The sequence below is a fragment of the Rhinolophus sinicus genome, chromosome 12, assembly GCF_057876585.1.
Source record: "Rhinolophus sinicus isolate RSI-liver-muscle chromosome 12, RSI-T2T, whole genome shotgun sequence".
NCBI classification, from domain to species: Eukaryota; Metazoa; Chordata; class Mammalia; order Chiroptera; family Rhinolophidae; genus Rhinolophus; species Rhinolophus sinicus.
The window spans coordinates 55,122,748-55,139,042 of NC_142512.1; the positions used below are offsets into that span (position 1 = coordinate 55,122,748).

General features: G+C 59.4%; 1 protein-coding gene across 1 annotated transcript; it reads right to left on the reverse strand.

Moving 5' to 3' along the window:
• Positions 1-6,063: 6,063 nt before the first annotated feature.
• Positions 6,064-14,921, reverse strand: LGALS3BP (galectin 3 binding protein). The gene is made up of 6 exons (XM_019735596.3): positions 14,578-14,921; positions 12,796-12,868; positions 11,851-12,042; positions 11,020-11,151; positions 9,376-9,628; positions 6,064-7,431 (listed from the first exon to the last, which is right to left on the reverse strand). Exons 2-6 carry the CDS (start codon positions 12,845-12,847, stop codon positions 6,387-6,389), a joined length of 1,674 nt encoding a protein of 557 aa, XP_019591155.3. The 5' UTR covers positions 12,848-12,868; positions 14,578-14,921; the 3' UTR covers positions 6,064-6,386.
• Positions 14,922-16,295: the final 1,374 nt, after the last annotated feature.

The following is a 16,295-nucleotide window of genomic DNA, read 5'->3' on the forward strand; positions in this document are numbered from 1 at the left end:
ACAAGAGCTTCTAAAACCTCTGGCATTTCCTGAGTGACTGGGGTGAGAGCATCTTTTGGAGTCCAGAGTGAGCCCCTTCTGACCACACCTGAGCATATGCTAATGAGGTGACTCCTGTTGGATGGGGCTGGTTGCCAGAGAACAGCCTGTTAGAAGCATGGAACTTTCAGCCTCACCCCTGACCTCAGGGTGTGGCCAGTGATTTAACCAATTGTGCCTTTGTCATGAAACAGCCATCAAACCCCCTAAATGACGGGGTTCCGGGAGCTTCCCCAGTGAACACCCAGAGAAGGCACAGAAGCTCCTTCCCTTCCCCCAGACCTCGCCCTATGCATCTCTTCCATCTAGCTGTTCCGCATTGAATCCTTTCATAAGAAACCGGTGGTAGTACAAGTGTTTACCTGAATTCTGTGGGCCATTTTAGCAAATGATCCGACCTGGGGAGGGGGGTCATGGGAACCCCTCACCCCCACCCTCGACTTGTAATTGGTGTATGTGTGTGGGGGGGCAGTATTGTGGACAAAGCCCTTGACCCTGAGGTCTCTGCTCACTCCAGGCAGCTAGTGTCACAGAGCTGGAGAAGTGGTGTTGGAAACACCACCACAGACTGGCTGTCAGGAGGGGAAACAACCCTCAGCTGGTGTCAGAAGTGTCATGAGTGGGGCCAGGCTGGTGGCTCAGGTGGTTAGAGCTCCATGTTCCTAACTCTGAAGGCTGCCGGTTTGATTCCCACATGGGCCAGTGGGCTCTCAACCACAAGGTTGCCAGTTCAATTCCTCGAGTCCCACAAGGGATGGTGGGCTGCGCCCCTGCAACTAAGACTGAACACAGCACCTTGAGCTGAGCTGCCTCCCGAATGGCTCAGTTGGTTGGAGCGCGTCCTCTCAACCACAAGGTTGCCGGTTCGACTCCTTGACTCCCGCAAGGGATGGTGGGCAGCATCCCATGCAAATAAAATTGAACACGGCACCTTGAGCTGAGCTGCCGCTGAGCTCCTGGATGGCTCAGTTGGTTGGAGTGTGTCCTCTCAAGCACAAGGTTGCCGGTTCGACTCCTGCAAGGGACGGTGGGCTGTGCCCCCTGCAACTGGAAAACGGCAACTGGACCTGGAGCTGAGCTGCACCCTCCACAACTAAGATTGAAAGGAGAACAACTTGAGTTGGAAAAAAAAAGTCCTGAAAGTACACACTGTTCCCCAATAAAGTCCTGTTCCCCTTCCCCAATAAAATCTTAAAAAAAAAAAAAAAAAGAAGCGTCATGAGTAACAACAGAAGGACAATGCCTGTGGAGCTGTCACAGGCGGGCACAACCCCGGCTTTGCACTCAGAATCCTGGGGGGCTCTGAAAACACAGGCCAGGGGTTCTGCCTCAGTAGGCCCGGGCACCCCGAGAAGTTGCCACGCTGACGAGTTTCCGGGCGTGTTGACAATGGCCACCAGGGACCCACCTTTGAGAACCACGGGTTGACGCGATCTGAGCCAAAGCTGACCTAGGCTGGTCCAGCGTTTCACAGCTTTGTCACTTCCTCCACGTAGGGTTCTAAACAAGATTTGCATCTAAGTGCTTGGGTCCTTCCTCCAGCGTTGATGTGGCAGTGGAGATGGCTAGCCTAGGCCTGTGGTGACCTTTGGTTTGAATGCATGGGTTGCTTCACTCATTCAACAAAATGTGAGGCTGACCACATTCCAGCTCTGTGATGGCCTCTCTCAGATCTGATGGTGGAAAAGACAGATTCAGTCCAGTGGTGGCAGAGACACAAGTGCGGCCCGCCATGCCTATGCAAGAATTACTGCGGGTGGGGGGGGCACAGAGTGTCTTCGGCATGGGGTGGGGCAGCGGTGCTAGGACCAGTGGGCCCTGGCCTTCCTCAGAGACGGCTAGAAATGCAGACGCTCAGGCCCCTTTTAGTAAGAACCCCGAGATCGGAGGCTCCCCCAAGGTGCAGAGACCTGAAGGATGCACAGGAATTCAACTTGTGAAGGGGAGGAGAAAGATAGTTCCAGAAAAATAAGTTGTCTCTGTGTATAAGAAGGAAAAGAGATCTGCTGACCAGAGCCAGGATTTGGGGTGTGTGTGTGTGCACGCGTGTGAGCGCAGATAAACCTCTTTCCTTGTGAAGGGACGGCTATTAGGGACACTTTGGCTGCTCCCTACCCCTTAGTTGTTGCGACCTCCGGTTTGCGGGGTCGGGGAACTTTGATGGGTCACCCTACCCTTCACTGCTCAGACACTGGGGAGGTAGCACCTCTCATTGGTAAAACTGGGACATTTGCTAAAATTCCAAGAGCAGATTTGCATTTTATGAAGTCAGCTCCCACTTCCCTGTGGAGGCTGGACCACAGCCTGAGGTGTGGTGGTGTCCAGACGCTCCCTTTAAACAGGTAGTGGCCAAGGTGGCCAAGCAGCAGCACCTGCATTTCCGGCCTCCGCCCTCTAGGACTGGGAGAGAGTAAGTCTGTGCTGTTTTATGCCCCCTGGTTTCTGGCAGTTTGTGACAGCAGCCTCAGGAAACTCACACAGGCCCTGAATTTCCACATCCCCCCGGGAGGCAGGCTGGGGCATCCCTGTGACCCCTGAATCTGAAGTGGCAGGACAGGCTGGGGACCTGGGCCCCCTGCTCCGGGGTGAGTGGGGGTCTGAGTGCTGGAGCGCTCAGGTGAGGCAGAGATGGGCACACTAGCTCTGGGCTGCTCTGCTCACGTAGGTTCTGACAGGCCTGTGCCCTCCCTGTGCAAGTGTGGCGGAGAGGACGTCCTCCCAAGGGTGCTGCAGACACACGAAAGCACAGCAGGGGACCCGCCGGTGGAAGGAGTCAGAGGGAGGATGGGCTCTTGGAATGGTCACAGAGGACGAGGACATTTATGTCCTGGGAACAACTGTTCACCAAAAGGCCCACCCTGGGCAATGGCTGGTATCTGAGTCTTGGGGCCCCTCACCCCCTCTGGTCCAGCTGACCTGCCTCCTGAGACACCCCCCACCCCACTCTTCAGCGCTTTTGCCTTTGCCCCGCCCACCTTCTGGACACCCCTCCTCCTCGGTCTACACCCAGGCTGCACTCCCCACCCGTCTTGCCCCCTCGGGGCACTGTGTGGTTCTTAGTCTCTGCCAGCTGTGTGTTTGTCTCCTGCAGGCAGAGACCCCAGTCCTCGGGCCTGCCCACCTAGTGCAGCTCGTCCAGGGGACAGGGGACCTCAACGAGCGCCCCCTGCCCCGTGGGCCTGAGTGCTCACAGCAGGTCTGGTGAGGGCACGTGTGCACACGGAACTGCAGGAGCGTGGGAGCCGGTGCGAGGGAGACAGAGCCAGCAGGCAGCACCACATTCTTTCCTGCGTTTTGCAACTACCACAGGCTTGGCTCCCAGCTCCTGGCGTCCCCCCCTTCCTCCCCCCACCACATTCTTTCAGAAGATCAGCTGCTGCCACATCAAACCTTTTCTGTCCAGCTCTCTCACTGAGGCCCAGGGCCCCACCTTCGCCGGGGGCCACATGGGTGGGGCACAAGGAAGTCACCTGAGTTCCAGGCATTTCAGGGAGCCTTGGGCATGTCGGTAGGACGTTGTCACCACAACGTGTGTGGGGCTGAGTAGCAGGAAGAGGCATTTAAAAACCTCCTGTGGCCTGCCTGATGCAGTGTTTTCAATGAGTCCCCTCCCCCGCAGAAGCACGAACACGGGTCACATGCTCCGGGCCTCAGTCAAGTGCGCCCCAAACCAGTAAGTGTGGCGGAGAGGACGGGGCTCCCCTGGCTCCTCCCAGGGGTGCTGCTGACACATGAAGGCACAGCAGGGGACCCGCGGGGGGAAGGAGTCAGAGGGAGGATGGGCTCTTGGGATGGTCACAGAGGACGAGGACATTTATGTCCTGGGACCAACTCTTCACCAAAAGGCCCGCCCTGCAGCACAGGCTCTCGCCTCATGGGGTCAGCAGGGCTGCTCCGGGGGGTCACTCTGCCCGTCTCCAGCCACAAGGGCCTGCTGGCTCTCCAGGTGGGCTTTGCAAGTGCTCACCTTGGCCTTGTCACCAGGGCTAATGTGACCTGACACCTGCCCGGAGCCCTCACCTGGCACCTTGTGATGCCCAGGTGAGCAGCTGGCTCCCTGGCAGTTACTCACAGCGACGCCTCCCGTCGGAGGATACTGTCGATTTGGGTGGGGCCTCCCCGCCTGCCAGGCTGCCCTCGGTGTTACTCACGAGCTGCCTCCCGCTCAGGCAGGTGCCGAGGGCCAGGAGTGCACTGCCATGTGAGTGGCCCATGACACAAAGTGGCTTATGAATAGGAAGGCTGGGACAAGCGCTACGGCCCAGGATGACAGCAACCCGGGTCTGACGACATGTCAATGGCCTTCTAACCACCCCGGAACCTACTTCCAGAGTCCTTAATAAATCATTTCCTGCCACCACCACCCCCTTCCCCAAACAAACAATAACCCAACCCAACCCTGCACTCCAGTCTGAGACGCGTGCTGAGCGCGTGGCCCATGTGTGGTCCTCCCTTACCTGGAACAGCAGTATGGGGTGAATGTTTCGCTCCCGGTCCCTGAAACTCCACCCAGAGGCACTTCCACACCCCACCAATTGGAAGCTAAACCTGGCATCTAGTCTGGAGGACGACGTACGCCCAGAAGGTGTGAGTGAGGGCTGCCCTGGGCTGGCTGGCCCTAACTGTCGGGGAAGCGGCACTGCCACTCAGATGTACAAGGTGGATGCAAGGACCCCGAGTGGTTCCTGGGGGGGTGTCCAGGGGCTCCCGGGAGGGCTGCAGCCTTCCCTGTGGGCAGGAGCCACGGGGCTCAGAGCCCTCCGGAAGGAAGATTCTGGTTCCCTGACCAGGTCCATCTCTTGGTTGTCGAGGTGCTGGCTGCTGGCAGGGGACCCCGGAGGGGACAGGAGAAGAGAGATTCTAACTGCTGCAATGAGACTAAATTCTACCCACGGTGCCACCTTTGCTGAGTCGGCTGCATATTTACAGGAACAGTTTTTCTGTTTCCTTCCTTTACCTGCTGTTGTGCCTGGCAGTGGTGTTGGTGGTGGTCAACAGTGTGGTTTCAATAAAACGATCCACTTAAAAAATGCTGAGGAATCGCCATAGATGCAGCGAGATGGCGGGGCTGGCGCTGGGTGTGAAATCTGGAGCCTCGCGCCTGGGGCCCCTTCATTGGATCAGGCGGAGAATTCATGTCTCCGCTTTCGTTTCTGCAAAGCTGGTGGGGAAGAGGAATGCGTGGCGGGAGCGCAGCCATCTTGGCTGCCCAGCGTCGGAACCTCCCTCCCAATGGGTGAGCTTTGTGCCGCGCCCCCTTCCTGAGGCCGAAATAGTTCACATGCTTGTTCTCTCAGCCCCTCGCAAGAGAGGCAGGCACGTGGCCTGAGCTCGGCCAACCAGATGCTTCTGCTCGGGACCCTGTGCCTGAGCGTGGGGGACACTTTAGAATTCCTGCCCCTGCTCTCAGTGCGGGGGGCATTCAGCGCCCGGAATGACACCTTGAAGTGGTGTCATTCTACCAGGACGCCCCCCAGGCCCCAGGCCTGGTCCTCCTGCCTTTGCCTCGGTTCCGTGTGTCGCCCAGGATCCTTCCAGCACACCCTTCTCTCTGACCTACCCCGTCCTGGGAGTCTTATTTGTGGTCAGGCACTTGGTGGGCAGTTACACTGTCTCCAAGTTTTCACTCTTGCAAACAGTGCGGACGTGACAATCTCTGCCCCTCACCCCTGTGCACACGTGCAGGGATTTAGGGAGGAAAGCTTCTGCACACCTGCGGGCCCTTCCACCCGGACCACACCCTCCCGCCGTTTTCCCACACCCGCTGCTCCTCTGCAGAGCGCAGTCTGAGGGGTCCCAGCCGACGCTCCCACCGCACACCCTCCCTTCCGGTTTCCATCCCCTTGCCCCAGTTTTAATTACCCCAGTATGTGTACTCCCGATCGCCTGTCGCACCTGCTAGACAGTAGCTTGGCGAGGACAGGGGCTGTGGCTGCTCGTGCACCGTACCCCAGGACCGGCACAGCCAACTTCAAGTGCAGAACGGACTCAGTCCCCCTTTCCGTGTGAACGAGAGAACTTGGGAACCATGATGCAATTTTAATGATCTCAGACAAGGGATATCAGAGGACTGAGAAAGTCCAACAGCCACTACACTCGTGTCTGGTCACTTCCTGACACACCAGCCTGGCAGTGGGAGAACTGAGAATTCTCAGCATCCGCGTGAACACTGGTTGAAACCTTCCAGTAATTTCTTCAAGCTCAGAGATCAGTGGGAGCAGGGGGACATCTGCTGGCCAGCTGTGGGAGGTGGCTGCAGAGAGGAAGGGGGTCAAGGACGGAGACGCTGGGGGGAGCTGGCTGGGAGGCGCCTGGCTTCTGTGCGCCCGGCCACCTTGAGCCCCTGTCTAGTCCACACCTGAGGAGTTGGTCAGGTAGAAGGGGCGGATGACCGCCCGGAAGCTGCTGAAGGACCCTGCCGGGCAAGGGAACAAGGAGGTGCTCCTGGAACCGTTGTTTTCCAGGGCGCTGGGGATCATGGCCTTCGGGCCCCTGAAATCAGTGACATCTGCCACGAAGCTGTCCCCACAGAGCATCAGGGCTTTGTTTTCGTAGCCGATGGTGGGATCCGAGTAGTCGGACTTGGTGAGGCCCAGGACGGGGACCTCGTCTGAGGAGCACGAGAACCCGTAGTTCCGGCAGCGCTGGACGGTGGACAGGTAGACGAGAGACCAGGAGACGAGCTTGGACTGGAAGAGGAAGCTGGGGTGCTGTGGCGTCTGGAAGGACTGGTAGGGGTCAGACCAATGGTTATAGGGGTCCCGTGTGACAGACCTGCTCCAGGTGGGCGAAGTGTAAATCCGGGGCTTGTAGGCGTCCTCAGTGAGGTTCAGGCCTCGGTACTGCGCCAGCAACCGGAAGGGCACGGTGTGGAATTCCAGGGCCTGCAGAATCTTCTTCTGGAAGAGCGCCTGGTGACTCCAGTACAGGGACAGGTTAAACTGCAGCTGGAAGAGGTCGTTGGGCAGTATCATGGGGAAGCGGACCTTCTCCACCATGGCTTCCATCTCGCTGTGGCTGGCACGCTTCTCCCAGCTCCACACGTCCACAGCTGTCAGCAGGGCCAGCTCGCTGGGCACGGCCAGCTCGCTCTTGGACAGCAGGACTTGGAGCAGGGCTGGAGGGACGCTCGTCCAGGCCTCGGCCGCTGTCAGGGCCTCGAAGTTCCAGGCCAGGAACTGCACACACAGCTCCTCCAGTACAGGGTCCTGGGTGGCCAGTGCATAGGTGTAGAGGTCCAGGGGCGTCTGGAAAGAGGGGTCCTGGGGCAGGAGGATGGCAAAGAGGTATGCGCAGTAGCTCTGCAGCTGCTTGGCCCCGTAGGCCGAGGCCAGCTTGTGGAGACACTTCACTGATGACAGGGACACGTCTATCCTTCGGGAGTAGAAGTACCTGGGGCGGGGGCAGAGAGGCGCGCTGGTGCCATTGCTCCCCACCCCGCAGGGCAGCCGGTGAGCCCAGGGGCTGCGGGCCCGCCTCTCTGACAGGACCATTTTGTCCATGTTGGCTGCTGACCCACCGACACCCCAGGTGCTAGCGATTTCAAGAGGTATTCAGTCCCCCCAGCCCCCGACTTATGTCTTGGGTCAACACACATTCCAGTCTCAAGTTTGCTTATTGCCACATGCACTGACACCTGGGTGGGTCTCAGGGTCCCGGAGGTCCAAGTTTCATCTCTGAGCTGGGAGAGGGGCCCTCACCTGCTGGTCTCCAGTCCCTGGTCATCACTGCTATCGCCCTCGCTGGTGCTCTGAGCCCGGGCTCCACAGGGCCCTGGGCTCCAGGACCCACAATGCCAGGCATCGTCAGGGTCTGCCTTCCTTCCCGCTGTCACGACCCTGGATGGGACCCTTCGGTCCCCTGCTGGGGGTCCATGGGTGCCCTTCCTGCCCCAGCAACTGCCCTGTGCCTCATGACACGGGCACTGCCCCTGGTTTCTTCCTGTCTGCTTCCCTGCCAACCGTGAGCCTGTGTAGGTGACACCAGTCTAGTCTGCACCATTCGCCATGTCAGGCAGTGTGCCACCAGGAACCACTTGGCTGCGTGAAAACGTGAGTGGAGGGAGCCTGCCTGGAGGGGGAGGCCAGGCCAGGCCTGTCACCGTCTCCTGGGACGAGGCAAGTGGAGTCCTGCCATTAGGGAGAACCGAAGTCTCCTCAGGGCCACAGGGACTCAGAGCTGGGTGGCATCTCTCAAACACAGCCTTCCAGGGAGCCCGACCTGCCACCCACTGTGTCCCCAGCGGGAAGCGCTGGCACCCCACATTGCAGGCCCGGACCTGTGCCCAGAGGAGCTGGGCCCCCCGCAGTGTCGTCATGTCGCCAGTCACCCACCAGCTCGGTACTGGCGGACTGCAGCCTGCAGGGCCAGGAGGCTCAGCCTGGGGCCCACGCCTCCTGGGCACTGCTGCTTTCATCGCAGGACGCGCCAGGGCCTCGCAAAGGGCACTGACAAAGGCAGGGAGAATACTGCAGCACGTTTTTGTTCTGTCTCTTAATTCTCATGTCAGGCCTGAGGGGGACGGTTCCCAGGCCGCTGGTGGCTGCACAGCCACCCCAGCCAGTGTCCTCTCAGCCCCTGTGCACCTGACCACCCCTAAGCTTCAAGCAGGCCCCCAAGTAGGTGGGAACAGGGGTCACAATGTCCCCTTGGCCCTGCCCCACCATCAGAGAAGAAAACACCCAGAAGACCGTAGGCCGGGTGGGGGAGGGGCCAGTGACCCTGAGAAGCCACAGAATTGGCGAGGGGGTAACTGATGGTAGCCTGCACAGGGGTGCTGTGTGTGGCTGCGGGGCAGAGGGAAGGGGAGAGTCTGAGGGGTGGCCCAATGGGGAAGGGTCTTCTGAGGGGCCTGGAAGGGCCAAGAGGCCAGGACACCCAGCTCACTGCAGCCTCTTTGCCGTGCAGGGAAAGACACAGACAGAGACAGAGACGGAGAGAAAGAGGGCACCCCTGAGCTTTGCGTTAGGGCACTGATCCCGCTGGGGCCGGGGGCCTCATCTCAGACACATCATAGACTCCATCCCACCAGGAGGGCACAGGCTAGAGACAGGTTCTTACACTTGGCCGGAAAGGAACCACCTTAATCTGTTTTAATTGCCATCTGTTTTCTCCTAAGTGTCCCTTTCAGCCACATAAAGCTCTGGTGGTAAGAACGAGGGGACCACTTTGAATACATACAATCGCTTCTTGAAGTCGATGCTTTCAGAACACAAGCCCTGAGGAGCCCCCCACCCCCCGTGGTGACTGAGTGGCCACCTCCCAGCAGGGCAATTGGGCGGAGCTGGGGACACTGCCCAGGATGCAGGATGCAGGCCGCAGCCCCGAGGAGCTCACCTGATGAAGTCTCTGACGACAGGCAGGCACTCGGCGTCCACCTCCATGGTGACCGTGCTGCCCGGCTCCTTACACAGCTCCTGGGCCTCAGGGTTGGTGGACAGGATGAGCCTGTGGACGCACAGATGCAGCTCCTCCGTGTTTCTCACCTTCACCCTGATGGACAGGTCACAGCCCCTCTGGCTGTCAAAGATCTGCTCGAGAGCATCAGGGAGCTCGCCAGACAGGTCCAGCGTGTGGATACCTCTGGTTTCTAAGGAGGGGCAGAGGGAATGCACCACGTTGGGGGTGGGGCCAGGCTCACAGGCCTGCATCGGGCCTGTCACTCACTCGCTGTGACCCAGAAGTACTTTCCCTCCCTGGAGCCAATTTCTTCCCTTACACTGAGGCCATGTCCCTGCCTTACTTATCTACTCAGCAGGCTCCTGGGGAGACGAGGGAGACCCAGCTTGGAAAACGGGTGCCCTTGCCCCTCGTGGCCCAGATGCTCCCAACCTACATCCGTCAAACAACCCTGGTTAGCTCATTTCTCCCCAAAATTCAGGCAGCACCTTCAGAAGGGGGTTTGGAGCTGTGGACTTCCAGAGCCTGAGGCCCCATCCTTTAAAATCCCAACCCAACAACTGATGGATCACCCAGGTGCTACCTTCTGAAACCCAACCCTCCTCCCTTGTTTGACATTCTGAAGGCAGGATCCTTTGGCAACGCTACCAGCCTCCTTCGGGGACTCGCCTCCTCTGACCCCTCCCAGACCTCGCTGGGGACGGAATCCACGCACTTTTGCTGCCACAGATAGGTTTGAATTCCGACATTTAAACCAAGTGGGCTCAGCACCCATTCCTCCCCACAGCCCAGGCTCTCAGGGCCTCCCTGTGGTCTCCACTCACCACGGGCTCCCGGGCTCCCACCAGAGGTGCTTCCTGTCCTGTGCTCTGCTCCCCAGCCCAGGTGCGTCCCCTGTACCCCTCCCCAGCACTCACTCTGTCACAGTGTGAACGCCCTGGCTGTCCTTTGTGCCCTCCAGGCCTTAGGGGCCACACATGTCCCGAGGCCCATGTGCCAGCCCAGGAAGAAGCGACAAGTGGACATGAGAGAGCAAAGAACAACGGTAAAATTCAGACTCAAGGACTGAAAAATCAGAGCAGCCTGGGGGGGGGGGGTTTGTTTAGAACGACTGATGGAGTCGGGAGGGGGGCTGGTCTGCTTGTGACCTGGCCTTTCAGCCATCCAGAAATATCCCAGCACATGCAGTACGTTGCTGGAGCACGCAGGGCGCCGTGTAGTGCATTCCAGAAGGAGAAGTAGCAAAAATGAAATGTTGGCGGTGAAAGAGAGAAACCTGCCATGTGCGGACTTCATGTGTGTCTGGAATGTGTCTCACTGTCGCAGGATCAGGGTAAATGGAGCGTTTCTGAGCAGGTCCCGGAGAGGGCAGCGAGCACCATCCACTGTGCGATGGTGAGACCTGCAGGCTGTCCCACCGCCATCACCTGCGAACCTGTGCACAGGTGTGTGATCTGCTCGGATGGTATGTGCGCTTGGCAGGGGGAGTGGGGGGGGGGGAGCAGGCACGAATGCCATCCTGGGATCCACAGGACCCAAGTCTTTGGGGACGGGGGGCTCGGGACGGGGCGGCCCGCTCACCGTTGCTGCAGACGACTCCGGCGTCCTGATTATGCCTGCAGTTGCTCTTCAGCCAGCCCAGCGACATGCAGTTGGCCAGCGAGGGCTCTGTCCCCGTGCACTCCACCTCGTCCAACATGATGGGGCCCGTTCCTGGTGGGACAGTGGGGAGGACAGAGGCTGGAGTGGGGGCCGGGGCTCTCAGCCGCGGGAGGACGGCCCCATAAATGGGGCTGCTCCCCTGAGAAGCCAGCAAAGGACAGTCACATTCACTGCACAGCAATGGCAAACCCTCTGCCACCCGTGCCATTGAAGCAGCTTTGTGTTACTCGCGTTCCGCTCCGGGGTGTGTCCACGTTTGTGGACGTCTTTTACCAGATACAACCAGGTGACTCTGCTCGAGTGTGGGTTCGGATATTTACTGTGAACTCAGACCACCCGCTAGCCTGCCTTCTCATAAAGCCTAAAGCCTGTCTGCTTCGTGGACAGCAAGCGGCTGAAAACCTAGAATAGTTCCCTCTTTTTGGAACCACAGCCTCCGTGTCACTGGAAATCTTCTTGCACACAGACTCTTCTTTTGGGGGAAATTGTTTCAAGAAGATAAATTCCCAGGAGTGGAGCTTCTGGGTCGAAGGAAGCGGCCACAGCTGAGCTCCTGAATGACACATCCAAGAGCCTCGTCACGGCCACTAGCAGCGCGTGGGTGAGCCAGGCCGGCAGAGCCTTGCAGCACAGACCCTGGTGTTCAGAGTGGGCCCGCGCTGAGGGGACAGGGCGACTGTCCCAGGTCTCAGGTGAGGGCTCCTCCCTGGGACTCGCTGCTCTGGAGGAGCCGAGGACGGGCAGGCTCACCTGGCCCAAAGGCGGCTCTGCCCAGAGCCTCGGTGGCGTTCTCAAATCCCAGGGCCCGGCAGACGACGCTGGCATCGGTCAGGTCCCACAGGTTGTCACACACTGTCCCCCACTGGCCTCCGTAGAAGATCTCCACGCGACCCTGGTTGGCAGCATCCCCGTTGGCCAGCCGCATGTCACCGTCTTTCACACCTGCAGGGTTCCCAAGGGAATGCGAAGGTCAGCGGCAGGAAAGGCGGGGGCCTCCTTCCCCCGCCACCGACCGCCCCCTTCACCGGGGCTGTGTGCTTTCATGGGAGCAGTCCAGTTTCCAACAGGAGCGACTGCTGGACAAATAGGTTTAAAGCGCCCCCATCCATCCTTGAGGGGGTCGCCCGTTGGGGAGGGGTGGAAGGCACCCCACCCATGCTCACAGAGGATAAACGAGCCTGCTCTTGTCTTTCAGGTTGGAGCCTGTGGCTCCATTGATACTTGTTCTTCTGGGACTCAGCTGGCTGACTCCCTGGGCCCAGCCCCTGCAGGAACCGACAGGGTCAGAGGGCAATTCTCAGTTGGGGTGCAGCAGGCTGTCGTGGGGTCACCAGGCTGATGAAGGCCTCCTGGGCCTTGAGGGGTAGATAGAGCTGAGGACAGGCATCCAGGACTCTGGAGTCGGTGTCCAAAGGTCACTGACCTCAGGGCCCCCAGTGTTCGGCTGGTCTGATGGGCCCTTCCTACTTGGTCCCTCTGGGAACTGGATGGAATGGAGAATTTCTTGGTACGCCCCCAGGACCTAAAGCCACATGACTTGAGACAAACGGGGCTTCAAGCAGGAGAGGAAACCTGAGCCGACCCCAGTGACCCAGGGCCGGGCAGAATATTCCTAGACATTTTGCGAGGAGGGGTTAAGCCTGTAGGGCAGGGAGAGCTGCTTTCAGCATTCCCGCCATTCCAGGCTCAGCTTACCGTGAGTCCCTGCAACCAGGAGCCACATGCAGAGTAGCCGTGGCAGGGCCATGGCCTGGCCTGGGAGCCCGTCCTGCAGGAGAAGGAGGCGGCAGAGTGAGACAGCGGAGCTGGACAGCCCTTGGGACCAGTTCTGGTCCATCCTCCATCCTTCAGACTTTCCTTGCGGAGGGCGGCAGGTGGGTGGGTCCCTGCTCCAGCAGACAGTGAGGGTGATGGGCGCCCCAGCAGGACTCCCTCACCGCATATGAAAGGTGTCTCTCCAAAGCCCTGTAAGACTTGCCCAAATAAACGGGGTGGGCTGGGGTGTCTCCAGGCAGCAAGGATGGTGGGGACAGGAGCCCATCTCAGAAAACCAGGCCCTGGACGTGGCTGTCAGTTGGGCCAGGTGGGGAGGGAGAAGGTCAGGTGTGCAGGGCTCAGATAGGGAGGGGCCTAGTGAGCTTTGCCAAGGGTGGGGCTCTATGTTGAGACAATAGCCACTGCAGGAGAGCCCAGAGACTGAAAGAAGAACTTCTGGGCCATGTTAGCACTGGGAGGGAGGGAAATGAAAGCAGGCTGCATCAGGAGGCCACAAGAAATCCGGCTGGTGACGGAGGGATGGACAGCAGTGAGAGGGGTCAGGCTGGGGCCAGGTCCCTGACTGCGCAGCTGGGTGGGGGTGGGGCAGGAAGAAGGATGGTGAGGACCTGCCGAGCTGGCTCAGTGTGGACCTGGCACTGTCCCCTAGGAGGTCAGTGTGCCCAAGAAGCAGAGGCTTGGAGAGGCTGGGGGCCACTGCGGAGACTCAGCGGAGCAGGGCAGGGGTGGGGGCATCCAGTTCTCCCATTTTCTGTGTAATTCCTGCTGCTAGCTTTTCCTCTTCACCCCACCCTGCTCCCCCCGTGTCCCCTCCCTCACATCCAGCAGTCAGTCACTGTTTCTCTGGCTTAGGAAGCATCCTGTGACCTGTGACAGGCCCCACTACTTGCGTCCTGTAAGTCAGAGCCTAACGACCCTGAGGCAGCCCTGCGCCCGGCACTCTGGCCTGTGTTCACCCTGTGTCAGGACTGCTCCCAGGCACAGCTAAGACTCCTTACTGCTAAGCCCGCCTTCCAGGGACAGGAGCTGAAGCCCAGAGGTGGCCCTGTCACACAGCAGTTAAGGGCAGCTTGAGCTAGGTGCCTGAGGGGCTGGGGTGACAAACCATCTGTGTGCCAGGGCCTGTCCTGGCTTTAACACTGGAAGTCCGACATCCCGGGACACCCCTCAGTCCCGGGCAAACCAGGATGGTTGGTACCTGCTGCAGTCCCAGGGCCACAGCTGCTTTATGCACCCTGGACGGAAGTCAGGGCCCCGGAAAAATGGCGAGTCGGACACCTGGTGCACAGTATGCAGATGTCACTGCCCTTTGGTGGCTGTGGCACCCATTTTGCCTGATTCCCTCCTATGGGAAGTTGGGATGGGCGTGCCTAGCCCCTGGCCCAGAGTGTTTTTGTGCAAATTAGAAAAAGGTGCTCTTCCTTTGGGCAGGGACAGGCCCAGGGCTGATATGCAGACCACAGAGAGGGGGTTGGGCTGAATTCCAAGTCTGCTTGCTACTTTGGCTGGTGTCCTTGTACAGTGAACAACCTGCCCAACGGTACACAAAGACCTTATGGATCTGAGAGCAACCATGATGGTCCCTGGGCCCAGGAGAAGCACCAGATGCCCAGCTGGGTGCAAACAGGGAGACTTGGCCCCCACTAGATGACACAGTGTAGGGAGAGGGACACCCACCTGAGAGCAAGAGGCATAGCTTACCTGCCTGAGGCAACTACTGATGACGGTCCTGGGACCTCCAAACTTCCTGTTGCAGGGTCCCTCTGCAGACGGTCAACCCAGAAAGCTCACAGTGTGGAAAGTGGTCAGGCTGGTCCCAAATAATGCTTCAGAAAAATGAGTCTGGTTTCGATTTTCAGAAACCACATGACATAGGTTTCTTCTGGGGTTGGCTGCCCATAAGGCTTCTGGGGCTCCTCTCCTTCCTCTCTGCTCTGACTGTGGGTGTTGGGGCTGGCGGCAGCCCAAGGCGGCAGGCTGGCTGATTTGATAACCAGAGCAGAAAACCAGAGCAAAACAGCCGACAGCCAAGGCTGAATTTAAACAATCTTCCAAGCTGAGCCAGCCCTGGGGGAGTGGAGGGGAGGGGAGGGGAGGGGAGGGAAGAGGAAGGGAGGGGACAGGGGAGGGGAGGGGAGAGGGGAGGGGAGGGGAGGGCAGAGGGGGAGGGCAAGGTAGGGGGGAGGGGAAGAGGGGAGAGGCGGGCAGGGGGCGGGAGGGGAGACGAGGACAGCAGGAAGAAGAGCAGAGGGTGGCAGGCTGGGTCTGCATCCGGTGCCCTGACCGCGGGCTCCCACAGAACAATGGAGCCTTTTCCTGAACCTTGCTCACTGCCAGCTGGGTGGACACTGCTGGGGTGGCTGCTCATTTCGTGTCTAAGCTCTAAGCTCTCGACAGGCTTGACTTCACAGAGGGGCTACACCCCTGAGGTCGCCCAGTGCCACCAAGGAACAGGGTCTCCGAGATGAGACAATACGCCCAGGTATGAGGCCAGTGAGTGGAGGAGCTGTACCCACACGAAGCAATGACCCCAGAGGCTGCACTTGTCACCGCCAGAGCATGCCACCCACTCCCCAGTGACGGCCGTTCTCTCAGTCTCAGCCCAGGGAGGCTGGGGACAGAAGCCCCAGTGTGCACACACATTGTTCCACCCGCCCCACACCATTCCCTTTCCTCCAACAGAACGCCAGCACCTCGATTTCCCCTTGGGGAGGCACCCCCCTCACTCCCAGGCTGTGTGGCTCCCAGCATCAGGGTCCCCCGGGTCTGACCCTTGGCCACACAGATGGTGTCAGGGAGAGGCTGTGATCCCAGCTAGCCAGCAAGTCAGGTTCAGACTCATGGAGAGGGCCCTGCAGGGAACAGGTGGCCTGGAGCTGCTGAGGCCCGGGGTGCCCTGCCTGTGCCCCAGGAGACCCCAGCTGAGGATCAGGTGGGGGCAGGGCTGAGGGATGGAGGAAATCAGGTCTTGATGCTGTGGTGTGATCCCCTGGTGTGAGCAGCTGGCCCGTGGTCAAGGTGAAGCCCTTAAATGAAAGGTCAACGTCCTCTTTTTGCTTCTGTCATTTGCATCCCAAGCTCTAGGATGAGAGTCATCGCTTAGAATGTCCCCAGGTCACTAGCCCAGCGGCTCTCAACCTGGGCTGTCCATGCAAATCACCTGGGAGTTTCACAAACTCCCAGTGCCCAGGCCATGAAGCCCTAAATCGCTGGGGTGGGGACAGGCATTGGCATTTTAAAGCATTCCAGGGGGTTCCAATGTGCAGCCAGGCTTGAGAACCCCTGCGGGAGACACACCCCTTCCCTGGCGGCCCACAGTCCAAGAGAGGCAGCCCCAAGGTCACACATCTGATGACTCTGCTCAGGATGTGAGGTTTGAGGGGTACCCAGTTGGCTGGAAATAGAACTGGAGAAAGAGA